General features: G+C 40.2%; 2 protein-coding genes across 11 annotated transcripts in view; both read right to left on the bottom strand.

The window, feature by feature from the left end:
• Positions 1-7,013: 7,013 nt before the first annotated feature.
• Positions 7,014-13,873, bottom strand: LOC135519254 (secreted frizzled-related protein 3-like). 3 transcript variants are annotated; one of them, XM_064944381.1, is made up of 6 exons: positions 12,869-13,873; positions 12,634-12,672; positions 12,399-12,458; positions 12,044-12,109; positions 11,472-11,676; positions 7,014-9,860 (listed from the first exon to the last, which is right to left on the bottom strand). In XM_064944381.1, the coding sequence occupies exons 1-6, from the start codon at positions 13,326-13,328 to the stop codon at positions 9,722-9,724; spliced, it is 969 nt and encodes a 322-aa protein (XP_064800453.1). In that variant the 5' UTR covers positions 13,329-13,873; the 3' UTR covers positions 7,014-9,721. The 3 variants fall into 3 exon arrangements, with proteins under 3 accessions (XP_064800453.1, XP_064800454.1, XP_064800455.1); XM_064944382.1 differs by lacking the exon at positions 12,634-12,672; XM_064944383.1 differs by lacking the exons at positions 12,399-12,458; positions 12,634-12,672.
• A 4,553-nt stretch (positions 13,874-18,426) lies between these two features.
• The window catches only part of LOC135519255 (nck-associated protein 1), a 55,831-nt gene continuing 47,487 nt past the window's right edge, over positions 18,427-26,770 (bottom strand). For 7 of the 8 annotated variants that reach the window (XM_064944391.1, XM_064944389.1, XM_064944388.1 and 4 more), the window contains 8 exons: positions 26,174-26,267; positions 25,832-25,914; positions 25,577-25,657; positions 25,231-25,324; positions 22,285-22,401; positions 21,976-22,085; positions 21,110-21,199; positions 18,427-19,594 (listed from right to left, as the gene is read on the bottom strand). In XM_064944391.1, the coding sequence (XP_064800463.1) occupies positions 19,478-19,594; positions 21,110-21,199; positions 21,976-22,085; positions 22,285-22,401; positions 25,231-25,324; positions 25,577-25,657; positions 25,832-25,914; positions 26,174-26,267 (786 nt within the window). In that variant the 3' untranslated portion in view covers positions 18,427-19,477. The remainder of the gene's footprint in view (positions 19,595-21,109; positions 21,200-21,975; positions 22,086-22,284; positions 22,402-25,230; positions 25,325-25,576; positions 25,658-25,831; positions 25,915-26,173; positions 26,268-26,770) is intronic. The other variant, XM_064944385.1, reaches the window with a different exon arrangement.

The following is a 26,770-nucleotide window of genomic DNA, read 5'->3' on the forward strand; positions in this document are numbered from 1 at the left end:
GACCTCAGTATTTTTCAGATGTTTTCCTTTACCTTATTAAGTGTCATCTGTATTTAATCTGTAGTCCCTGGGCAGGTAGATAAGATATTGTTTTGAAGACGCTTTTCATTTGTAATCTCTATTCTCCTTCAATGTAATCCAGTATGAAGTTACAGTCTATGGGTAACTTTACAGGCGCTCTAATTGGCAATGTAAGTCAGGCACCTGATGGAGAAAAGCCATTCACTTTAATGGAGGGCTCCTGGGTATGAATATCGGCTATGTAAAACACATAAACAGATAGGATAGGGGACACACGGGACTCATGAACCCTTTCCTGTGTACGTTTCTTACCCCTGACACTCTTTCATCGTGTGAACCAACCTTTTCATTCTAGTCGGTGGCTGCTGCATAGGCCTACAGTTTGAGCAAGCTGATCTAGGAAAATAGGCACAAATAAAATCCCAAATCTCACAACTTTAAAATCATCCAATTATGTTATCATATAACACAAAACAAAATTCCAATATTTTTTCTAATAGTTATGTCAAATGACGTACGCTTTTAAAGTTATGCGTGTTTCCCTTGAACTTCAATGTTCCCCTCATAAAAACCTCACTGTGGTTATAAGGTGTTACCACTAGGTGTACGTGCTGCCAGCTCCACGCCGCTCTGCAGCTCGCTGCACCAACTCTTTCCAGTGGCCCCGGGTTGGTCGGGCTGGTGGGGTTTTTCCACCTCAGAGGAGGAAAATAAACATGGAGCAATCATTCCATCACCCGAGGACCAGCGAACAGGCTCAGCAAAGCCTCGTTGAAGCCAGCCATCAGCAGGGGAAGTAAATGTAATCTCTCCAGGGAGAGTATTATACACGCTGGGCCTGGGCAACAAACAGAACAGCAGCAGCACAGAACCTGTCTCTACATCGTCCAATTATCACGCTGGAGTTTCTGTTATGTGATTTTCGTTATCAATGTTCATAAACGTCAATTTATCTACTCAGTCTGCAACCCAGAGTTTGTAAGATTCTGGTTGAATGAAACAGACAAGAGTCCCAGTTTACAATAGTCAAAATGTTTATTCAAAAAATGCAAACCCAGTCTTTATAACACACACAAACAAGTTCAAATCTTAAACTACGCCATGCTCAGACAGTCGGCATTTTTTCACTACAGAGATACATTGTTTAATCTGCAACATGTTTCATAATTTTCTGCAAGCCTAACAGTTTCTCCCCTCCACGGGTGGAGACAGAATGTCCTGTAAGGAACACAGTATTCCACAGTAGTCTGTCGATAGCTCCTCTTATAATTTGTTTCCCACTTGCACCCTGCTTACATACTAAAAAGGAACAAAAGGTCCTTGTTCTAATTCTGACTAAAACTACACACATCATCAGATTATAGTTTTATGATTCTAATAAATTTCATAGAATTATATGGTTTCAGGGTGGAATATTTTTAGTCATTATCTTAACATTACCATAAACATATAAATAATTTAGTAATTATCTTACCATTACCTTAAACATATAAATCATATGAATTTCTATCATATCAGTTTCACAATTCTAATGGCTATGGTCTGGCCTGTTCACACTTCTACCGAAGATAATCAATTAGGGTCTGTTGCAGCCAGGTAGGTATTGTCTGACGCGAGTAAGGTTGCATTGGACATGGGACAAAAAGCAACCATGGATCCAGTTTGGACACAGGTTCAACACATAGCTAATTATTATACCGTGTGGCTCTTTTACCCCTAAAGCCAGAGGATGAGGACTGAAGACGGAAACAAATCAGCCATCTCCAACTGGTCCAGAGGGGTCGCTTGTGGTGATGAGAGATTATGATACAGTGTGTTCTCTCTGTGACGGTGGTCGGCGTACAGAGAAGACAGAGGTTCCTGTGTGATCTCTTGTTCGGTGGAAGCAGCGTGTCGCTGGTGTCGTCACGGTGACCACGGGCGCGTCCATTTCCGTGGCTCCAGCCAGGAGCCACGGAACTGAGTTTGATGTGTTGCCTTTGTGTTTTTATCCCTGAACCATTTCAACTCTCTCTCTCCCCAGCCCGAACATGTGAGCCGGGGATGGCTTTGAACCAGGGCCCTCCCCATCTCCTCTCCTTCGCCCTGCCTTCTCCTGAGTCCCAGCACAGGAAACAGGGCTGCTGAGCTTATATGGGAAATGAACAGATACTGCAGAGAGAAAATATAATTTGAGTCAGGGAATAGTTTTTAATCATGCATCAATTATTTCATAATGATTCATAATTAAATTGTTGCAAAGACATTATGTGAAAGAAAATCACTATCCTTGCAGAATACAGAGTGATAAAAAAGTGCACTTTATCTGGCCTATAGTTTCAGCTTTCATTGATCATCAGAGAGGATGCAGGTACAGTAGGGCTTGACTGTGTGTCACTCAATGTGCTCTTATGGAAGTCATTTAAATATACAGTATATCTTATAAACCCAGTCAGTAATATGTTTAGGGCAGTGATGGTCAGTGAGGGAGGACAATCTTTTTTCTTATGGGCCATATTTCTATTACAGCATATTGGATGACTGTCATTCATATTCCATTCACCCAGCACAATGTAACATTGATAGGTTTAGGCTACTACAAGATACTCAAATTTCCTCTATACCATCATGAGATTGCTACAACCTACCCTATGAATTAAAGTTTACTACGTAGGTGCACAGGTCGAGAGCAATCAAGGTGACAGACAGCGACACATTCAATACTGCCTTGCACATTATTGCCTGCATTTAGCTGATCTAGTTGCAAACAAGAGTTCCTATTGGAAAAATTCAGGTATCTTTATGCCCGTTTCGTGCGGTATGAATACATCCCTGATCACACGCTAACACAGAACTAGCAGTCACATATAAACCACATGATCACTTTGCTCATCGTATACATAATTCCTTCCCACATCTACGCTATCTCCTTTTCTCACCTTTTCCCTTTTTGCTTGTTGACTTCAGTGCACAATATAACAGCTGTCTGTGCCAGGTGAAAAAAACATCCCTCTCTGAACTGGGTGTTTGAGTAGGCTAAACTATCTAGCTGGATTCACTAGCTAAGTAAATTAAAATAATACATTTGAAGTCGGAAGTTTACATAGACTTAGGTTGGAGTTATTAAAACTCGTTTTTCAACCACTCCACAAATTTCTTGTTAACAAACTATAGTTTTGGCAAGTCGGTTAGGACATCTACTTTGTGCATGACACAAGTCATTTTTTCCAACAATTGTTTACAGACAGATTATTTCACTTATAATTCAATGTATCACAATTCCAGTGGGCCAGAAGTTACCATACATGTTGACTGTGCCTTTAATCAGCTTGGAAAATTCCAGAAAATGTGGATGTACCTGTGGATGTATTTCAAGGCCTACCTTCAAACTCAGTGCCTCTTTGCTTGACATCATGGTACAATCAAAAGAAATCAGCCAAGACCTCAGAAGAAAATTGTAGACCTCCACAAGTCATGTTCATTCTTGGGAGCAATTTCCAAACGCCTGAAGGTACCACGTACATCTGTACAAACAATAGTATAGTACCAAGTATAAACACCATGGGACCACGCAGCTGTCATACAGCTCAGGAAGGCGACACGTTCTGTCTCCTAGAGATCAACGTACTTTGGTGCGAAAAGTGCAAATCAATCCCAGAACAACAGCAAAGGACCTTGTGAAGATGCTGGAGGAAACAGGTACAAAAGTATCTATATCCACAGTAAAACAAGTCCTATATCGACATAACCTGAAAGGCTGCTCATCAAGGAAGAAGCCACTGCTCCAAAACCACCATAAAAAAGCAAAACTACGGTTTGCACCTGCACATGGGGACAAAAATCATACTTTTTTGAGAAATGTCCTCTGGTCTGATGAAACAAAAATAGAACTGTTTGGCCATAATGACCATCGTTATGTTTGAAGGAAAAAGGGGGAGGCTTGCAAATTGAAGAACACTATCCCAACCGTGAAGCACGGGATGGCAGAATCATGTTGTGTGGGTGCTTTGCTGCAGGAGGGACTGGTGCACTTCACAAAATAGATGGCATCATGAGGAAAGAAAATGCTGTAGATATATTGAAGCAACATCTCAAGACATCAGTTATTGAATATTTTTTTATTTTACCTTTATTTAACAAGGCATGTCAGTTAAGAACAAATTCTTATTTTTAATGACGGCCTAGGAACAGTGGGTTAACTGCCTGTTCAGGGGCAGAACGACAGATTTGTACCTTGTCAGCTCCGTTTTTTGTCCCCGGTTACTAGTCCAACACTCTAACCACTAGGCTACCCTGCCGCCCCAAAGCATAGTCAAATGGGTCTTCCAAATGGACAATGACCCCAAGCATACTTCCAAAGTTGTGGCAAAATGGCTTAAGGACAACAAAGTCAAGATATTAGAGTGGCCATCACAAAGCCCTGATCTCAATCCTTTGTGGGCAGAACTGAACAAGTGTGTGCAAGCAAGGAGGCCTACAAACCGGACTCAGTTGCACCAGCTCTGTCAGGAGGAATGGGCCAAAATTCACCCACCTTATTGTGGGAAGCTTGTGGAAGGCTACCCGAAACGTTTGACCCAAGTTAAACAAAATGCAATGCTACCAAATACTAATTGAGTGTATGTAAACTTCTGACCCATACACTTCTGTGTGTATGTAAACTTCATTCTCCCTACTATTATTCTGACATTTCACATTCTTAAAATAAAGTGGTGATCCTAACTGACCCAAAACAAGGAATTCTTACTAGGATTAAATGTCAGAAATTGTGAAACTGAGTTTACATGTATTCGGCTCAGGTGTATGTAAACTTCTGACTTCAACTGTATTTATCTCTCTCATTCTTTTAATTCTACTTAATTTTGTAAGAAATTAATATGTTCAAAACTGTTTAACTATTGTCTTTATCTCTCTTTGAATTAACTACCAACCACATGTTATGCACTGCCGAGCTAGCTAGCTGTATCTTATGTTTTCAGTACTATATGCATTTTCTGATCCTTTGATTGGGTGGACAACGTGTCAGTTCATGCTGCAAGAGATATGTTAGTTGATTGTTGATCATTGCTAGACAGCCATTTTCAATTCTGGCCATAGAATTTCAAGACAATTTAAGTTCAAACTGTTACTAGACCACTCAGAAACATTCCGTGTAATTGGCCTTGTGTTTTATGTTATTGTCCTGCTGAAAGGTGAATTTGTCTCCCAGTGTCTGGTGGAAAGAAGACTGAACCAGGTTTTCCTCTAGGATTTAGCCTGTGCCTAGCTGTATTCTGTTTCTTTATATCCCCCCAAAAATCTCCCTGGTCCTTGGTGATGACAAGCATACCCATAACAAACATACCCATAACATGATGCAACCACAGTTTAGGAATATGAAGTGGTGTGATGTGATGTGTTGGATTAGCCCCACACACAATGCTTTATTTTTCAGGACATAAAGTACATTTCTTTACCCTTTTTTTTTGCAGTGTTACTTTAGTGCCTTATTGCAAACAGGATGCATGTTTTAGAGTATTTTTATTCTGTACAGGCTTCCTTTTTTCACTCTGTCATTTAGGTTAGTATTGTGGAGTAACTATGTTGTTGTTGATCCATTCTCAGTTTTCTCCTATCACAGCCATTAAACTAACTGTTGTAAAGTCACCATTGGCCTCTCCTCTCCAGCAACTGAGTTAGGAAGGACGACTGTATCTTTTTAGTGACTGGGTGTATTGATACACCATCCAGAGTGTAATTAATAACTTCACCATGCTCAAAGGGATATTCAATGTCTGTTTATTCTTTGTATTTATACCCATTTAACAATAGGTGTCGCTCTTTGCGAGGCATTGTAAAACCTTTTTGGTCTTTGTGGTTGAAATGTACTACTTGACTGAGGGACCTTACAGATCATTGTATGTGTGGGGTACAGAGATGAGGTAGTCCTTCAAGAAGCATCATAAAGCCTATTATTGCACAGTGTCCATGCAACTCATATTACTTGTTAAGCAAATTTTTACTCCTAAACGTATTTAGGCTTGCCATAAGGGGTTGAATACTTATTGACTCGACATTTCAACTTTCATTTTTAATGTATTTGACATTATTGTGTGTAGGTCTGTGACTCAACATCTACATTTGATCAATTTTAAATTCTGGCTGTAACTCAAAAAAATGTGGAAAAAGTCAAGGGGTGTGAATACTTTCTGATGGCATTGTATCATGGTCCAAACACACCAACATAGTCGTGAAGAGGGCACGACAACGCCTCTTCCCCCTCAGGAGGCTGAAAATATTTGGCATGGGCCCTCAGATCCTCATAAAGTTCTATAGCTGCACCATTGAGAGCATCTTGCTTGGCTACATCATCGCTTAGTATAGCAACTTCTTGGCATTCAGCCACAACGCACTAGGGTAGTGCAGCCAGCCCAATACATCACTGGGGCCGAGCTCCCTGCCATCCAGGACCTATATATGAGGCGGTGTCAGACTCCAGCCACCCAAGTCATTGATTGTTCTGTCTGCTACCGCATGGCAAGCGGTTCCAATGCACCAACTCTTGAACCAACAAGACCTGAAACGGCTTCTAACCCCAAGCCATAACTCAGCTGAATAATTAGTCCAGATAGCTGTTTGGTTAACTATTTAACTATCAGTCCAGATTCTGACCCATTAGTTTCCTAAACATGGTAGCCACTTGACTCTTCATTCCTCTTTTTACTCCTGTCAATTTAGAGTCTAGACCCCTCACCCAGCTTCTCTCAATATGTGGAGGTGTGTAGGCTCGCCAAGTAAAGTCTACCCATGTTACAGTTTACTCCTGTCAATATACAGTTTCAATTTTGGACAGGTTGAGTTCTTCAAGTAGGCTTGGCTTTACAGGGCAGGGTAATACTGTACACTAGGTGTTTGCTGAGGACAATAGTTTTTTTAATACAAATTATTTTCTGATTCTTTATGTGCAAGTGTAGCATGTAATGCTGATTTCATGATAAATGATCTCTTCTTGAACCCAAGACAGACATGGAGTATGTGTTGGTCATGACACCAGCCAGACAATGTTTAATAAAACACTTAAACCAGATTTACAATCACAATTGAAAGGTTGTTAGCATTTCATAGATTGATATATGTTTGTATGTTGTGTATGACGTCAAACCAGTGATGTATAGATCAACAGTTCAGTTTAGAAAAACCCAAAGCACCAAAAATGTCTGTAAGAAAGACGCTTTGTAAATCATCTTGCTACATCTGAGCTACAAAGCATGTGAAACATAAGCAAGCAATTCAAACTTTTTGTGAGAGAGAGATTACATGTAAACCAATCATTATTTCAATATCTTAATGTTGTCATCAATTACATGATATACTCTGTACTCTAGGATTATTCTGCCATTTCTTTGCATACTCCAAAAATATACCCTCTCTCCTCTCTTGTTCATTTTTCTCCTTTGAAATGTGTTTAATCATTTTGTAGGTGAACATTCATTGCAGCTGTAGCCAGATTACAACTCGTGTGTTTCCTTTGAAAACCCCATCATATTAATGCAGTTTGGTATCTTAAAGACAGACATCCACTTCATCCAATGTGCAGTCTAGCTGCTAGATAAATATAGATATTTTGACTTTAGAGTGCTTCTGATAATTGTGCTTCCCAAATTACAACCCATTCACCGGGCTCTGGTCAAAAATAGTGCACTATATACAGTACCAGTCAAAGGTTTGGACACACCTACTCATTCCAGAGTTTTTCTTTATTTTTATTATTTGCTACATTGTAGAATAATAGCGATTACATCAAAACTACAAAATAACACATGGAATCATGTCGTAAGCCAAAAAGTGTTAAATCAAAATACATTTTAGATTCTTCAAAGTAGCCACCCTTTGCCTTGATGATAGTTTTGCACACTCTTGGCATTCTCTCAACCAGCTTCATGAGGTAGTCACCTGGAATGCATTTAAATTAACAGGTGTGCCTTCTTAAAATGTAATTTATGTCCTTCTTAATGCATTTTAGACAATCAGTTGTGTTGTGACAAGGTAGGGGTGGTATACAGAAGATAGCCCTATTTGGTAAAAGACCCAGTCCATATTGTGGCAAGAATAGCTCAAATAAGCAAAGAGAAGAGAAACAACAGTCCATTGTTACTTTAAGACATGAAGGTCAGTCAATACGGAAAATGTAAATAACTTTTAAAGTTTCTTCAACTGCAGTCTGAAAAACCATCAATCGCGATGAGGAAACTGGCTCTCATGAGGACCGCCAAAGGAAAAGAAGACCCAGAGTTACCTCTGCTGCAGAGGATAAGTTCATTAGAGGTACCAGTCTCAGAAATAAATAAATACTTCACAGAGTTCAAGTAACTGCGTAAATCAGGCCTTCATGGTCGGATTGCTGCAAAGAAACCACTACTAAAGGACACCAATAATAAAAGGAGAGACTTGCTTGGGCCAAGAAACACGAGCAATGGACATTAGTCCAGTGGCAATCTGTCCTTTGGTTTGATGAGTCCAAATTTGAGAGTTTTGGTTCCACCCGTCATGTCTTTGTGAGACGCAGAGTATCTCCGTATGTGTGGTTCCCAATGTGAAGCATGGAGGAGGAGGTATGATGGTGCTTTGCTGGTGACACTGTCAATGATTTATTTAGAATTAAAGGCACACTTAACCAGCATGGCTACCAGGGCATTCTGCAGTGATACGCCATCCCATCTGGTTTGCAATTAGTGGGACTATCATTTGTTTTTCCAACAGGACAATGACCCAAAATACACCTACAGCCTGTGTAAGGGCTATTTGACCAAAGAGAGTGATGGAGTGCTGCATCAGATGACCTGGCCTCGACAATCACCCGACCTCAATCCAATTGAGATGGTTTGGGAGGAGTTGGACCACAGAGTGAAGGAAAAACAGCCAACAAGTGCTCAGCATATGTGGGAATTCCTTCAAGACTGTTGGACAAGCATTCCAGGTGAAGCTGGTTGAGAGAATGCCAAGAGTGTGCAAAGCTGTCAAAGGCAAAGGATGGCTACTTTGAAGAATCTCAAATATATTTATTTGTTTAACACTTTTTGGGTTACGACATGATTCCATATGTGTTATTTCATAGTTTTGATGTCTTTAATATTATTCTACAATGTAGAAAATAGTAAAAATAAAGAAACCCTTGAATGATTAGGTGTGTCCCGACTTTGGACTGGTACTGTAGGTAGTAATAGGGTGCCATTTGGGGTGGAGTCATTGTCACTCCTCCAGCAAAGTCCCATGCAAGGCTCCCAATCATTCTCCAACTGTATACCCACACATTTAGCACGGTTAAATGAAAATGTTGTTTGTGCAAAAAAAAAAAGATTATGAAAACAAAGAATTAAACAAAAATACAAAACAAAGCAACAACTAAAAAATGATCTACATTCAGCTATGACATATCTAAATTGTGACAATGGTTAAAAAATAAACGTGCAATAGTGCAATTTCTCAGTTTTCTGTCTGCAAACACTTTTCTTTCTATCTTGTCTCCATATGTTGTCCCATATGTCATCCCTTGGGGCTGCAAAATTTCTGTAACTTTCCCCAAATTCCCAGGTTTTCCATAAATCCTGGTTTAACGACTGCAGATTTCCTGCTTATTTCCTCATGATTCCCAAAATCTTCAAACCAAGATTTCTAGAAAACCTGGGAAGATAGAGGAATTTTGCAACCCTGTCATCACTGCACAGGGACGCGCCTTGGTTGATCAGTGGCGAGTCCTCCGCATATTGCTTCTGCCAGAGTTCCCCCGGCTCTGGTCCCTCAGTACCTGGTCCCAACGCCTCACCTTCCTCCCCATACGGTCCTTCCACTTCTGTGCAATGGAGCCTTCGATGAGCAGAAGCCTACATGTATGACAGACAGGTACAGTGCCTTCAGAAAGTACACACACTCCTTGACTTGTTCCACATTTTGTTGTGTTACAGACTGAATTTAAAATTTATTAAATTGAGATTGTGACAATGATCAATACCCCATAATGTCAGTGGAATTTTGTTTTTAGAAATGTTTACAAATGAATTAGAAATTAAAAGCTGAAATGTCTTGATTCAATAGTGTTCAACCCTTTTGTTATGGCAAGCCTAAATACATTCAGAAGTAGAAATAAGCTTAACAAGTCACATTATAAGTTGCATGGACACTGTGTGCAATAATAATTTTTAACATGATTTTAAAATGACTACCCAATCTCTGTACCCGACACATACAGATAATTGTAAAGGTCCCCGAGTTGAGCAGTGAATTAAGCACAGATTCAACCACAAAGACTAGAGTATTTTCCCTTCATATTCTCCAGAAGGGTGGTGGCTGCATCATGTTATGGGTATGCTTGTCATTGGCAAGGACTAGGGAGGTTTTTATGTTGATAAAAATAAACAGAATGGAGCTTAACACAGGCAAAAGCCTTTAGGAAAACCTGGTTCAGTCTGCTTTCCAACAGACACAGGGAAACTAATTCAACTTTCAGCAGGACAATAACCTAAAAGAACAAGACCAAATATACACTGTGGGTACAAAACATTAGGAACACATTCCTAATACTGAGTTGCACCCCCTTTTGCCCTCAGAATAGCCTCAATTAATGTATATATTGTGTTTTTTATTGTTCCTTGAGGCAGTTGCCATATACCTGTGATGTCCTTTGGGTGGTGGACCATTCTTGATACATATGGGACACTTGAGTGTGAACATTCCATCAGTGTTGCAGTTCTTGACACACTCAAATCAGCGTGCCTGGCAACTTCTACCTCCCTAAACCCTTCAATGGTTAATTCTGAAATCCATCTTGATAAACACAAGACACTGCAATAACCTTCACCCTCCACACTGCCACACCTCACATAGTCAATTCTCTATCAGATACAAAGGTACCATACTCTGGAATTGTTATCTTCACATTGCCAAAACCTCAATAACTTCAAGTGAAGATTGGGGGTCAGCCTGATGAACCGAACTACTCAGTAATCTCCTCCATATAGCCCAACTCTTACATCCACACATGCACACACGCACATTTAAACAAAACATGTACCGTTTATTTAGATTTTTGTGTGATTGTTGATCAGTTCATTTGTACATTTGTGATCAGCAGGTTTTGTTATTTGTTTCAACAAGCCTTTTTTCATTTTTGTACTTATGTATTGTATATATTTTGGGTGTTTTCATATAAAGCCCTTGTCCTTCCAACCATACCTGCACACCATTTTTTATTTTGTTTTCATCTGTATTGTTGTTTATCACTTTTCTTTGGTGCAAATAAATTAAACCTAAATTAAATACATTTTAATCCCACTTTTTAACACAACACAATGTTTAAAAAGCCAAGGGGTGTAAATACTTTCTGAAGGCACTATAGGTGGCATGAGTTACAATGTGGTATGAACTACAATAGTCAACTATCCCATGAATGATTGTTGCTATTAGAGAGCCAGTAATATGACTGGCTCAAGACATACCTGGACCTCTCCTCATTCTCATAACCCATGATGATGTACTCGTCGTTGGCGGTGAGAGGAGGACAGGGACAGCCAGAGTTGTAGTGCAGTGTGACGGTATCACGAGGGATGTTAACAAAGGAAGACTTCAGGATGTCTTTGACCTCCACGATTGCACTCAAGTCATGATTCCTGTTTTTAATCTCCTTCACCCTTGCACGAATCACTGGGAAGAAAACATTAAACATGATTTTAGTTTGTTTGATTATTTTAAAGGATACTTTACATTTGAAGCCTACTTGTTTGACTGAACATATGGGGCCGGTTTCCTGGAAACTAACTAAGCCTAGTCCAAGACTACTTTTGGAGGAGATTCCATTGAGAATGCTTTTTAGTCCAGGACTAGAAATGTAATCTGTGTCTAGAAAATCATCCTTCAGAGTTTTAGGACAATGATAAAATCATGCATTGTTATAATCAGCTTCTAAGTAACTACATCACTCACATTCTATAATATGTTCCCACTCTTATGAACTGCAAAAAGAATTGCCTATGAAAATCATTCAGAAAATTGGAAATATGTAATAGCTCACCATAGTTGTAATTATTCTTTAGGTAGGTCTTGAGACCCAGTTTAACTGACTTGCACTTGCAACGATCTGAAACAATAAATTAATAATGTGATACATTGTAGAACATCTGGGATTGAAATAGCCCTATAAATCTACACGTTTTTGAACAGCAAAATTACATTCTTGAAATTCATGTAATGAAAAACATGAGGTGAAACTCTATACCATATTCTAATATAATACTGTTCAGATTATTTTGCACTAAATTCAATAGCCAAACATAATTTTTAAGCTACATTTGCAGTATGTACTAACAGCTCCATGTAAAAGTATCCAAATGTTTGATGAAGCAAAGAAAATGTGATTATTATTTTACCATTGTTGGCTCCTTTACAGTTGACATTGTGAGAATCACTTGGAAAGTCAGGAGTTGATTCTGAATAAAACCAACTATGATGAGAACATTTTCACTCAATAACAGTATTAACTTCACAAGTAGCCTCTAATGTCATAGGCCAGTGTAGTTCCATTTGTTTTGTCATTTTATAGTGGTAACATAATAAATGGTCATGTTTAATTCACAGAACATTCAAGGGCCACATGCATCTTACCAGGTGAGCATTTTGTGGGGTCCTGATAGTAAGGGTTGTCTAAGTAACAGACAGGAATAAAGTTGACTTATAAGCGGCTGCTGTAGAGAATTTTATAGACTACAGATATTCTCATCGTCATACTTTTTTCCTTTTATCTTTGTCTTTATTATGTGAGTTAGCCTGTATTTATTCACAATACCTATTTCAGAACTACGCTATGGAATCTTCATCATCACAATCCCCCATATCCTACCTGGTCCTTCTGCTTTTACAATGGCCTCAGGTGAGATACAGACTCCCCGGTCGTAGACTGGCAGATCCTCACAGGCCAAGCTCTCTGGCCAGGTGTGATTATACCGTTTCATCACAGGTTCACAGCCGCATTTCGCACGCTCACACACCGATTTGCAGGGCTTGATAGGGTCGTGTTGGAAGTCAATCGTGCATATTGGGGCGTACATGGCGCACAGAAAGAACAGTAAATCTGTACTACACTGGGTGCCAAGAAGCCCTTCAAACTGCTCAATGGCCAGGACTGCGTTCGCCTGGGTGCTGTGGTGGAGGTGGTTGGGCATTTTCGTCATGTTCCAGGGCATGGACTTGCACAGAGGGATCCGAATGGGCTCACATGCCGCCGAAGACGCTCTGGGTATACTAAACAGACAGGTAACCGCGAGGAAGGAGACGAATAACTCGTGGGAAAACATGATCATCCTCAGTTATATGCTGACAGTTGGTTTAGGATAAACAATACATCTAAATGCAATGTCTGGTTATGAAGTCGGAATGGATAAATTAAACGCGTAATGAAATCGTACAATATATAGCTAGCCTAAAGTTGTCTGTCTACCCGGACGTGTCTAAACTTTGCGTCACATAAAAGGAAAGAGGTTCAAACGTCATCTTTTGTGCGTAAAACCAAAATAACCTATTTGATATCGAATTCCTCGTGGTTGATTTCGATTTCCAACTGTTTTGTTGCTTATTCCATTGGCGCGTGTGTGATCATATTGCGGGTGGGCTTGTGGCTCCGCTCTCTCTATCTCCTCCTTCCCAGACTAGTTAACACTGCAGTGATTGCTCGTTGGAATCGGACTGACCTCAGTCTGCGGGACCAGCTTTTTTACCCTTTACAAATTTCCTCTATCATCATCATGCCTGTCTGACCCTCCTCCTACTCCTGATTCAAGCCAACACCAAGCAGGACTGGAGAACTTGCCCCATAGCCTTCTTTGAAAAACATGTACATTAGACTAGTTCTGGGATGGGCAACTGGCGGATCAATTTCCACACACGCAAATATATATATATATATATATATATATATATATATATATATATATATATACAGTACCAGTCAAACGTTTGGACACACCTACTCATTCAAGGGTTTTTCTTTATTTTTGGACACACCTACTCATTCAAGGGTTTTTCGTTATTTTTTGGACACACCTACTCATTCAAGGGTTTTTCTTTATTTGTACTATTTTCTACATTGTAGAATAGTGAAGACAACTATGAAATTACATATATGGAATCATGTAGTAACCAAAAAAGTGTTAAACAAATCAAAATATATTTTATATTTGAGATTCTTCAAATAGCCACCCTTTGCCTTGATAACAGCTGTGCACACTCTTAGCATTCTCTCAGCTTCACCTGCAATGATTTTTCCAACAGTTGAAGGAGTTCCCACATATGCTGAGTACTTGTTTGATGCTTTTCCTTCACTCTGCCGTCCAACTCATCCCAAACCATCTCAATTGGGTTGAGGTCGGATGATTGTGGAGGCCAGGTCATCTGATGCAGCACCATCACTCTCCTTCTTGGTCAAATAGGCCTTACACAGGCCGGAGACTGTTGGAAATTCATTGCAGGTGAAGCTGGTTGAGAGAATGCCAAGAGTGTGTAAAGCTGTCATCAACGCAAAGGGGGGCTATTTGAAGAATCTCCAATTTAAAATATACGGGTCCTGTGTGGCTCAGTCGGTAGAGCATGGCGCTTGCAACGCCAAGCGTCGTGGGTTCGATTCCCGCTGGGGCCACCCATATGTAAAAGTAGTGGCCCCAGCCGACTTGTAAGTCGCTTTGGACAAAAGCGTCTGCTAAATGGGATATATTTTTATTATATTATATATTTTGATTTGTTTATCACTTCTTTGGTTACTACATGATTCCATATGTGCTATTTCATAGTTTTGATGTCTTCACTATTATTCTACAATGTAGAAAATATTACAATAAAGAAAAACCCTTGAATGAGTAGGTGTTCTAAAGTTTTGACTGGTACTGTGTGTATTTTTACAGTGCATTCAGAAAGTATTCAGACCCCTTGACTTTTTCCACATTTTGTTACATTTCGTCCTTGTTCTACCATGTATTAACTACATGTTTCCCACATCAATCTACACACAATATCCCATAATGACAAAACATAAACAGGTTTAAAAACAAACAAAACAGAAATACCTTATTTACATAAATATTCAGACCCCAGACCCTGCTATGAGACTCGAAATTGAGCTCAGGTGCATCCTGTTTTCATTGATCATCCTGAGATGTTTCTACAACTTGATTGGAGTCCACCTGTGGTAAATTTAATTGATGGACATGATTTGGAAAGGCTGTCTATATAACACCTGTCTATATAAGGTCCCACAGTTGGCAGTGTATGTCAGAGCAAAAACCAAGCCAAGAGGTCGAAGATATTTTCAGCAGAGCTCTGAGACAGGATTCAAGGCACAGATTTGATGGATTTTACATGTTTACAATGTTACCTTTATTTAACTAGGCAAGTCAGTTAAGAACACATTCTTATTTACAATGATGGCCTAGGAACAGTGGGTTAACTGCCTTGTTCAGGGGCAGAACAACAGATTTTTATTGTGTCAGCTCAGGGACTCGATCTAGCAACATTTTGGTTACTGGCCCAATCCTCTAACCACTAGGAAGGGTACCAAAACATTTCTGCAGCATTGAAGGTCCCCAAGAACACAGTGGCCTTCATCATTCTTAAATGGAAGAAGTTTGGAACCACCAAGACTCTTCCTAGAGCTGGCCACCCTGCCAACCTGAGCAAACGGGGGGGCTTGGTCAGGGAGGCCTTGGTCAGGGAGGTGACCAAGAACCCGATGGTTACTCTGACATGGCTCCAGAGTTCCTCTGTAGAGATGTGAAAATCTTGCAGAAAGACAACCATCTCTGCAGCACTCCACCAATCAGGCCTTCATGGTACTTACTGCACCTGTACATAGCCCATCTATAATTTAGCCCAAACAACTACCTCTTTCCCTACTGTATTTAATTAATTAATTTATTTTGCTCCTTTGCACCCCATTATTTTTATTTCTACTTTGCACATTCTTCCATTGCAAATCTACCATTCCAGTGTTTTACTTGCTATATTGTATTTACTTTGCCACCATGGCCTTTTTTGCCTTTACCTCCCTTATCTCACCTCATTTGCTCACATCGTATATAGACTTGTTTATACTGTATTATTGACTGTATGTTTGTTTTACTCCATGTGTAACTCTGTGTTGTTGTATGTGTCGAACTGCTTTGCTTTATCTTGGCCAGGTCGCAATTGTAAATGAGAACTTGTTCTCAACTTGCCTACCTGGTTAAATAAAGGTGAAATAAAATAAAATAAATAAAAATAGAGTGGCCAGACGAAAGCCACTCCTCAGTAAAAGGCACGACAGCCCACTTGGAGTTTGCCAAAAGGCACCTAAAGGACTCTCAGACCATGAGAAACAAGATTCTCTGGTCTGATGAAATCAAGATTGAACTCTTTGGCCTGAATGTCACGTCTGGAGGAAACCTGACACCATCCCTACGACGCATGGTGGTGGCAGCATTATGCTGTGGGGATGTTTTTCAGCTGCAGGGACTGGGAGGCTAGTTTGGATAGAGGGAAAGATGAATGAAGCAAAGTACAGAGAGATCCTTGATGAAAACCTGCTCCAGAGCGCTTAGGACCTCAGACTGGGTCGATGGTTCACCTTCCAACAGGACAACGACCCTAAGCATACAGCCAAGATAATGCAGGAGTGCCTTCGGGACAAGTCTCTGAATGTCCTTGAGTGACCCAGCCAGAGTAAACTTGAACCCGATCGAACATCTCTGGAGAGACCTGAAAATAGCTGTGCAGCGACGCTCCCCATCCAACCTGACAGAGCTTGAGAGGATCTGCAGAAAATAATTTCGAGAATCTAAGAAAATACAGGTGTACCAATCTTGTAGCGTCATACCCAGGAAGTCTCAAGGATGAAATCGCTGCCAAAGGTGCTTCAACAAAGTACAGAGTAAAGGGTCTAAATACTTATGTAAATGTGATATTTCATTTATTTATATATATAAAAAATGTGTGTGTATATATATATATTTAACCTGTACTGAGTGCACAAAACATTGAGAACAACTTCCCAATGTTGAGTTGCTCCCCTCCCTTCTTTGCCCACACAACAGGTGGAAAGCGTTCCACATGGATGCATGTTGATCCCAAAGTTTCCCACAGTTGTGTCAAGTTCCCTGGATGTCCTTTGGGGGGTGGACCAGTCTTGAATCACACGGGAAACTAGTATGAAAATTCCAGCAGCTTTGCAATTCTTGACACAAACCGGTGTACCTGGCACCTACTACCATGCCACATTCAAAGGCACTTTGTCCGTTAGTAAATTCAGAGCGTTTCGCTCACTGAGCATTCAGAGAGCACACTGGACTCTGACTGTGGAGTAAGGGAAAGGGTAAGGAAAAGGGGATATCTCATCAGTTGTACAACTGAATGCCTTCACCTGAAATGTCAGTCAAGCACCCAAGCTAATTGATTAAAATTGGCTTGAAAACCTTACTCCGACCATTTTCCTCACCCTGGCAGAGCTGATTAGGCTGTTTTCATGTGATCTAGAGCGTTGGTGACTGTAACCGAGCTGCTGGCAACAATTTAATACATTTTTTTTGCTGACACTTACTGACACCGGTCATATTCAACGGGCGTTGCGTGTTTGTAAAGTCATCAGTTATTCTGCCCTCTGAGTGAACTTACGAACGCACCCATATTATGATGACAGTGCTATGTACACAAGCAGCTTTAATCAAGCCTAATTATTAGTGTGAACTCAACACAATGATGAGTGTTAATAGGCTCATTGGGTGTTAACCAGATTAAGAACATGTTAAATATCATTATTTATTACTTTTTTATTTAACTAGGCAAGTCAGTTAAGAACAAATTCTTATTTATAATGATGGTCTACTGGGAAACAGTGGGTTAACTGACTTGTTCAGATTTTTACCTTGTCAGCTCAGGGATTCGATATACTAAACAGTGTACAATGGTCAGCATGGAGGATTTTAAAGGGATTGTATACATTACAAGTTGACCAAGAGGTCATATAGGGTCAGATTGTTAAATAAGACTCTGTGTTCTCAGGCCATGGGAACACTTCCCCACTAATATTTTGACAGCAAATTTTTTTTTTTTTAAATACACAAAATAACCAAGACCAATGTTGGCCTACATACAAAAAAGGAAACTGTTACTAGGAAAGACCTTCAAGTTCTAAGCACTGAGAAGCAAACTCAATAACACATGACAATCAGGTCAGATGTGAGTCAATTTGCTGCCAATTGTGATAGCTAGAACTGTGGAAATTTCCCTAAACAAATGTCTCAAGTGGAAACACTCAAGTTAAAATTATTAGGCTAATCATAGCAAATCTGTGTGTGTGTGAGTATGTATGGTATTTTATGTGCAGCTTATATCCTGAAGTTTATTCAAACATTTTAAACAAATGAGACTCTAGGCCAGTAAGTGGATATAGCCTAAGATTTATTTATCACGTTATGGAGGATACACAGTTCATTGAAACATTGAAAACATATAAAAGTGGTAAAAGGAAAACTATGTATAAACATTCAATAAATATGAAAGAATGTTTATTATATACCGTACAGACAGGTACTATGGAGTAGTTATGCCAATGAGGCATTTAGTTAAAAAATTATTCTATGCTTTGTACAAATATCAACCATCAGTTTTCATAATATTTAAGTTTAATACCAACATTTCAGGTTAGCTCCAAATAATATAAGATGCTATGTTTTCTCAACAGTTTGGCAAATATCTCAAAGAAACACAAAAATGTAAATAACACAAATTCACAAAGATACACATACTGTAATAACCGACAGATAATGATGATGAATATAACTGTGTATCATCATTTTCCAAATATCTGCAATTAGTTTTGCACATTCCCCTTCACCGATAATAGCATTTTTAGTGTTAAATTTCTAAATATTGAATGGGTTAAAAATTAAGACAATATTCAAAATTAAATTAAGTAGTAGTGAATTGTCACGGATCATTGTCAACAAAGCTTACATCAGATTAAGTAAACAAATGATTAATTAATAAAACTGTATGAAAAGAAAAACCCTGATCCCACAAAACCAATAATACTATTTTTTTTTGTTTTCTTTAAGACTGTAAGTTGAAACACAGCACACCCACAATGGTCATATCATCATAAGACTCATGTTGTCCAAAGCCATATATTTATATTCTCAGTAAAGAGCTCTGGGGCTGCCTGCATATATCAAGCTTCTCAGAGTAGAAGTGCTGATCTAGGATCAGGTCTCCCCCTGTCAAGTTAATGTTATTCATTATGATCTAAAAAGGCAACACTGATCCCAAATCAGCACTCCTACTCTGAGACGCTTGATACATACGGCCCTTGTCTCCTCTTCACTATCTGCATGCTGAACTCCAGACAAGGCGAGGAGTCTCTCACTCACTCTCTCCCTCCTCTAATCTTTCTCTCCTCTAACATCTCTTTCCTCTCCTCCTCTCAGTGCTCTCAGGCAGAGGAAGACACACTCTGCTTGTAGACAGCATGGTATGCATTACGGAGCAGCACATAGGGGAAGCAGGACTCCAGAAGGTCCATGGTCAAGAACGGGGACTCCTGCACAATCTGGTAGAGAAAACACATGGATGGATATGGATAGAACCTAAAATAACCATTGTGAGACTGTCTCAAATAGCATCCCATTCCCTAAATATTGCAGTACTTTAGACCAGGGCCCACATACGTCTCTGGTCAAAAGAAGGGCACTATATAGGGAACCATTTGGGATGCAACCTGAGTTTAATCATACTTTTGTGATTTTGCCTTGTTCTCTATATTATTGAGGCAGAGTAGCCCCATGGATAAGGCATAAGGGTGTGTGTGTTCTATATTATTGAGGCAGAGTAGCCCCATGGATAAGGCATAAGGGTGTGTGTGTTCTATATTATTGAGGCAGAGTAGCCCCATGGATAAGGCATAAAGGTGTGTGTGTTCTATATTATTGAGGCAGAGTAGCCCCATGGATAAGGCATAAGGGTGTGTGTGTTCTATATTATTGAGGCAGAGTAGCCCCATGGATAAGGCATAAGGGTGTGTGTGTTCTATATTATTGAGGCAGAGTAGCCCCATGGATAAGGCATAAGGGTGTGTGTGTTCTATATTATGTCAGTTCCACTACAGGATAACAACTGTGGGTGATTCTTCCTTCTTTCCACCCTGGTTGTCTTTCTATTCAAAAACCTCCCTCCATTACAATATTCTTCAAAGTCAAGTAATTACAAATCCGACAGACCAGTAAGCCCCTCTGATCAACAGACAATACATGTGTATGCATGACTGCATATGTAACTTTCAATACACAGTCAAAAAAAATAGTGCTCTGTTCATTTTCAAGTAGAAAGAGGTTTGCGATTCTCTTTATTTTATTTCTGCTTTGGGCTGGCCAGAGACTAATGAGAATGTTGACCTTCGAACAAGTATATTACATGTGTTAGATGGTAGCTAGATGATGTGACAACGTGTTAGATGATAGTTAGAGGATGTGACAACGTGTTAGATGATAGCTAGATGATTTTGACGACGTGTTAGATGATAGCTAGATGATTTTGACAATGTGTTAGATGATAGCTAGATGATAGTTATAGGATGTTTCAATGTGTTAATGTTAGTTAGAGGATGTGACACTGTGTTATGATAGCTAGGTGATAGTTAGATGATGGGACAACATGTTAGATGATAAGTTAGATGTGACACTGTGTTATGATAGCTAGGTGATAGTTAGATGATGGGACAACGTGTTAGATGATAGTTCGAGGATGTGACAACGTGTTAGATGATAGTTAGATGTGACACTGTGTTATGATAGGTGATGGGACAACATGATAGCTAGAGTAGGCATAACTTTATAATTCTTAGTCATTCGGTTTGATATAGTATCGTAAATTAATAGTATATGACTCTCCTAAATTACTTTCCCAGGTCTCCCTTTGGGAAATAGTTATTCTGACCTTAACGGGACTTAAATAAAGGTTAAATAGAACATGACGTGTGTTGTAGTTTAATCCGGATCCCAAATGGCACCCTATTCCTTATATATGGAATAGGGTACCATTTGGGACACACATACAGTATGTGACTCACCATGTCCAGGAGTAAGTAGACAGATTCTCTGTTCCTTGTTGTGGTTTTGTCAGTCTCCTGGCCGATCTTCAACAAACTGGAGGAAGCAAGCTGCACAGGAGAGAAAGAACAAATTAAATCAGATTTTTGTTGTTGTCCAGTACTAAACTTTATCTGTGTCTGGGGAAACCGACCCTGAAAGTGTAGAAGCACTTGTGTCTCTTTCCATCAGTTTTACAATGTTACTGGACATTTAAAGTCTATAACACAGTCACTATGAATAACCCCAAACCACCAGTTTACCATTCTAAACTTGCCATGTGGGTTCAGCTTTGACACATGGATTTAAACACAGCATTTCAAAGAGGACCTGGCTTGGGCTGTGTCTTACATGGTTTCAGATGGGAAACAGCACTAAAGATTTCAACACTGTTATAGTAATACATTATTGAAACACAATTAAAAGGAACAGGACATTGAGGAATAATTCCAATGGAAATACATAGAGGGGAAAACAAGGTCTGTGGGTCGCTGTGCCCTCCCACTCAGCAATGCAGAAAAATCACTAGTCATGCAGAAAAAATCATTTAAGATATTAAAATAAAAATGATGTAGAATCCCAGAAGGTTTATGGAACATTCATGTTTTTAAATCCTGGTTATGAATATAAAAAATGATCCTGCCTTTTCCCACATTGTGTGTATTTAAACATGGATGCGTCCCAAATAGAATCATATTCCCTACATAGTGCCCAACTTTTGATGCAGGCTCAAATAGAGAATAAATATAAAACAGATGAAGGAAGAGAGCTGCTTATAATAAATAATTAAAAAGGGTGAAGATAAATGTGTGGTATAAACCAAATGGACTATCACTATAAAACGTACTGCGAGGAACTCTTTGAGGCGGTCCTCGATGCTGCCCTTGTGGATGGTGAATAAAGCTGCAGCAATCTGGTTTATAGCTTTAGCCAGACAGTGGATGTTGTTGCAGTGACCTGTGAAAGGATGACAGACAAGAAGATATTAGTTTCTCGACTATGTCTTTAAACACCGTGGGTAAAACGGTCTACTGTATCTCACAGCTCTGTTAACAAGGGCGATTATGAAGGAACCATATCAATAAGTATAACAACAAATGTCATAGAACATATAATATACATAGAACATATACTTCATGTATCTAAGAACAGGTACCTTGGATAGCAGGGCTATACTGGGACATGACGTTGCTTGCCAAGGTGGGCATAGAGACCGCCACAAAGACCATCAGCAGGCACGCTATCTTGTACTCTTCCTCCGGACTGATGTTCTCTGTTACCAAAGAAAGCAAATGTCCGTTAACACCATCAGGGGGATCTATTATGGATATTATCCAAAAATGAAGACCCTCTAGCCAAGACAAACTGCATTATGGCTCCCTAATTAACTGTAATTTATATTTACAGGACTGGGAGGGGATTCAACTATGTGGACCCAATAAGGGGTAGGTGTGCCTCCCAAATGGCACACTATTCCCTATGGGCCCAGGTCAAAAGTAGTGCACTACATAGGGAATAGGGTGCCATTTGTGACACATGCGAGGAGATGAGGTTGAGGGTTGATAACTATTTTGAAAGTAAACAGAGGTTTGTAGAAAAACAGCCGCGGTGTATAACAGAAATGTCTTCACTGGCCAAAAGGCCCCCAGGGCTCTTAGTAGCTCTGAGTTAAAACAATGTTATTTAGTATTTTCCTTAGAGCAACAGAGAGGGGTTGGGAACTTGAGGAGAGCCATTGGCGTCGTCCTAAATGGCACCCTATTCCCTATATAGTGCAATACTTTTGACCAAACCCCTATATATGGGTTGGGTGCCATTTCGGATGCACCCAGAGAAGAATCTCTAGTAATAGGGTGCCATTTGGGAAGCACACTAGGGCCCATTTATGCACTATATAGGGAATTGTTGGGTGCAGAAATTGTACTCGACTTGTGGATAAGGCTGCAGGCTACATGACTTGACAACTTAATACCAGTGTGCATAAGCATCAACATGTCCAAATGTTACCTAAACAAATGCCTGGCCTATCTGTTGTGATTATGAAATTGACAGGAGGTATTTATTTTTCATTTATGAAAACTTTTATTTTGACTACAGAGTGGAATGCAGTTCTAATGCTTGTCCAACTCTCACACTCTCTGACATGATCGACAGATTACTTTTCAAACTGTGAGATTTCAACAGTGAGTCACTTATCCCTTTACACAGCATGTGGACATGGAACTCAGGCTATGAGGCATATGAGTAATAGTCATCATTTACATGACCACAAGTATGTGGACACCTGCTTGTCAAACATCTCATTCCAAAATCATGGGCGACATTATGGAGTTGGTCCCCTCTTTGCTGCTATAACAGCCTCCACTCTTCTGGGAAAGCTTTCCACTAGATGTTGGAACATTGCTGCGGGGACTGGTTTCCATTCAGCCACAAGAGCATTAGTGAGGTCGGGTACCGATGTTGGGCGATTAGGTCTGGCTCTCAGTCGGTGTTCTATTTTATCCTAAAGGTGTTCGATGGGGTTGAGGTCAGGAGTCTGTGCAGGCCAGTCAAGTTCTTCTACACCGATCTCGGCAAACTATTTCTGTATGGACCTCGCTTTGTGCACGGGGGCATTGTCATGCTGAAACAGAAAAGGGCCTTCCTAAAACTGTTGCCACAAAGTTGGGAGCACAGAATCGTCCACAATGCCATTGTATGCTGTAGTGTTATGATTTCCCTTCACTAAAACTAAGGGGCTTAGCCCGAACCATGAAAAAAGTCCCAGATCATTATTCCTCTTTCACCAAATTTGTTGGCACTATGTATTAGTGCAGGTAGCGTTCTCCTGGCATCGGCCAAACCCAGATATGTCCGTCGGACTGCCAGATGGTGAAGCATGGCGGCGAGCTTTACATCACTCCAGCCGCCGATTGGCATTGCGCATGGTGATCTTAGGCTTGTGTGTGGCTGCTCGGCCATGGAAACCCATTTCATGAAGCTTCCGGACAGTTCTTGTGCTGACGTTGGTTCCAGAGACAGTTTTGAACTCGGTAGTGAATGTTGCAACCGAGTACAGATGATTTTTACGCGCTACGCGCTTCAGCACTCGGCCGTCCCATTATCTGAGCTTGTGAGGCCTACCACTTGCGTCTGAGCCGTTGTTGCTCCTACACATTTCCACTTCACAATAACAGCACTTACAGTTGACCAGGACAGCTCTATCAATGGGTGTGGCTGAAATTCACGAATCCACTCAATTGAAGGGGTGTCCACATACTTTTGTATATATAGTGTATGTGTCCAGATTTCTCAATTGAGGCTTAAGTCAAATGTTATTTTTATATTTTATAAAAGTACAAAATGGTATAATACACTGTAGTTGGAGGAAACATGGGAGAAGTTGATAATCATGTTATTCGACATATGAGAAAATGCTCTTGAAAGATTTTGATAAGATTTTCACACTTCCTAGAGAGCACTTCTTTGTTTATATCCATTCAGCACCGTTCACACCCTCTTAAGGCTTAGCCCCACCCCACCCACGTAAACACGTGTGAGTCAGCATGGCATTGTCCTCCAGAAAGTAAGTCTCTCTACTTAAACCCAGCTAAATTTAGGGAGCTGTAGCAACACTTTTGCAGTTGTCCATAGCTATATCTTTCCAAAAAATCTGCGGTAGCAAAGATGATCTATATACTAACTAGGAAAGCTCCCAATCTGTAGACAGAAGCCTGTGACATGACAAACCAATCAGGACTCATATCTCGGGATGTCCAAACACTCCTTATCTCAGCCAATCATGACTGTTATGGGTATACTTGTCATCGGCAAGGACTAGGGTTTTTTTTTTAGGATAAAAAGAAAAAGAATACAGCTAAGCAAAGTAAAAATACTAGAGAAAAAAACAGTTCTGTTTGCTTTCCAACAGACACTGGGAGACAAATTCACCTTTCAGCAGGATAATAAGCCGGACTTAAAACACAAGGCCAAATATACACTGGAGTTGCTTACCAAGATGACATTAAATGTTCCTGAGTGGCCGTACTACAGTTTTAACTTAAATTGTCTTGAAAATCTATTAAGATTCTAAAATGGCTGTCTATGGTGCATCCTATCTCACCTGACTTCTGAGAGGAGAGGGCCACCACTAAGGCAGGATCTATCTCACAGGGCAGACCTGCTGCAGATGACAGCTCATACACATTCATGGCCACCTGATGATCAACAGAGACATAAAGGACATCAGAGAATCAGACTGCTTCAAACACAATAGCCATTCATATATAATATTCATAATTATATAGATGTGCCACTTAGCAGATGCTTAAATCCAAATAAATTTACAGTACAATGTATGTGTATGTGAACCTTGTGGGACTTAGTATTCTTATGTAATCCATGTCAAAACTAAACCCACAACCTTGACCACATGAAGCTTAATTTAAAGATCCTACTGTGTCTCTCACCTTCATGTCGGTCTCTCTTGGAATGTGATCCTTGAAATCCTCCACTGAGCTCACCAGGAATGGGATGTGGCAGGACAACACCTGGTGACAAGAAGAGGATCATGCTTTATTTCAATACAATGACAGAAATATTAGATTAAACTAACTTTGGCATAGGGTGTAATATGAGAAAACCAGCTTGAGACCGATCAAAATACTGTATTGTGTCAATACATGATGCCATTCAAGTTGTGGAAAGTTACAGGGCCGACATACATCTCGGAGTGCCTCCTGAGCAAGGGATCGGAATGAGAGGATGACTCCGATGATGGTCATCCGTTTCAGAACACTGTCGACTGCTGTAACACCAAGACAAAGAACATGCAAGTCTCACAGACAACTGATATGTCTCTAGTCATTTTACAGGTATGCAAATTAGACTAAGGTGTTTTGTTATGTAACTTTTTCCCTTCAGCAGCCATAACCAAAGCCATGTAGGCAGAACAGTACTATGGGAGAAAGGTATATGTTGCTTATTTGGACTTGGCAGCACTGAGCCTTGTGTCTGTCTGGCCCAGGAAAACTCTGACCAGGCCAATATAAATACAGAGTACCCACATGAGAGCTTCTTGAACAGAGAAGCCATGTGTTCAGGCTTGTCAAAGCTGGTCCTCATCTGGGTCAGAATCTCAACGTTGTCCACCACCAGTTTCTGAGGAGAGGAGAAGAAGAATGAGTTGAGGGAGAGGAATAGAAGTGGGAGAGAGCCTCCTATGTGGTGAGTGGATTATTTGGGGAATCAACAAGGGATCCTAATTCCAAAGACTTTCCCTTTCTTTCGCACAACAGGAAAAGGCCCTTACCATCAACAGATGATGCACTATGCGGGGGACCTTACAAATGTTTGTCCCAAATGCTACCCTATTCCCTATATAGTGCACTACTTTTGGCCAGAGCCTATATACTACACTACCTTTGGCTCTGGTCAAAAGTAGTGCACGATGGGCTCTGATCAAAAGTACTGCACTATGTAGGGAATAGGGTGCCATTTGGGATGCATACAAAATTAGAAGCCTGTACTTTTTTTGCGATGGGTGTCTTGGCGCAATGTTCAGGCAGTCATGTGTGCGGCTCACAATGCGTTGCATGCTTTCCACTTGTTCAGTTTGCTTTGAGAGCGTTCGCCGATAACGTGTTTTGTGTTAAGTCATTTGA

The sequence above is a fragment of the Oncorhynchus masou genome, chromosome 29 (assembly GCF_036934945.1).
Source record: "Oncorhynchus masou masou isolate Uvic2021 chromosome 29, UVic_Omas_1.1, whole genome shotgun sequence".
Classification (NCBI taxonomy): Eukaryota; Metazoa; Chordata; class Actinopteri; order Salmoniformes; family Salmonidae; genus Oncorhynchus; species Oncorhynchus masou.

Bases quoted from the DNA above. Each gene is read 5' to 3' on its own strand.
- LOC135519254 (XM_064944381.1), bottom strand. From the start codon at position 13,328: ATGATCATGTTTTCCCACGAGTTATTCGTCTCCTTCCTCGCGGTTACC. The intron at 12,673-12,868 runs GTAGGATATGGG...TCTGTTACTTAG, and splicing joins TGTAAAAGCAGAAGGACCAG to ACAACCCTTACTATCAGGAC. The intron at 9,861-11,471 runs GTATGTCTTGAG...TCATACATGTAG, and splicing joins GAGAATGAGGAGAGGTCCAG to GCTTCTGCTCATCGAAGGCT.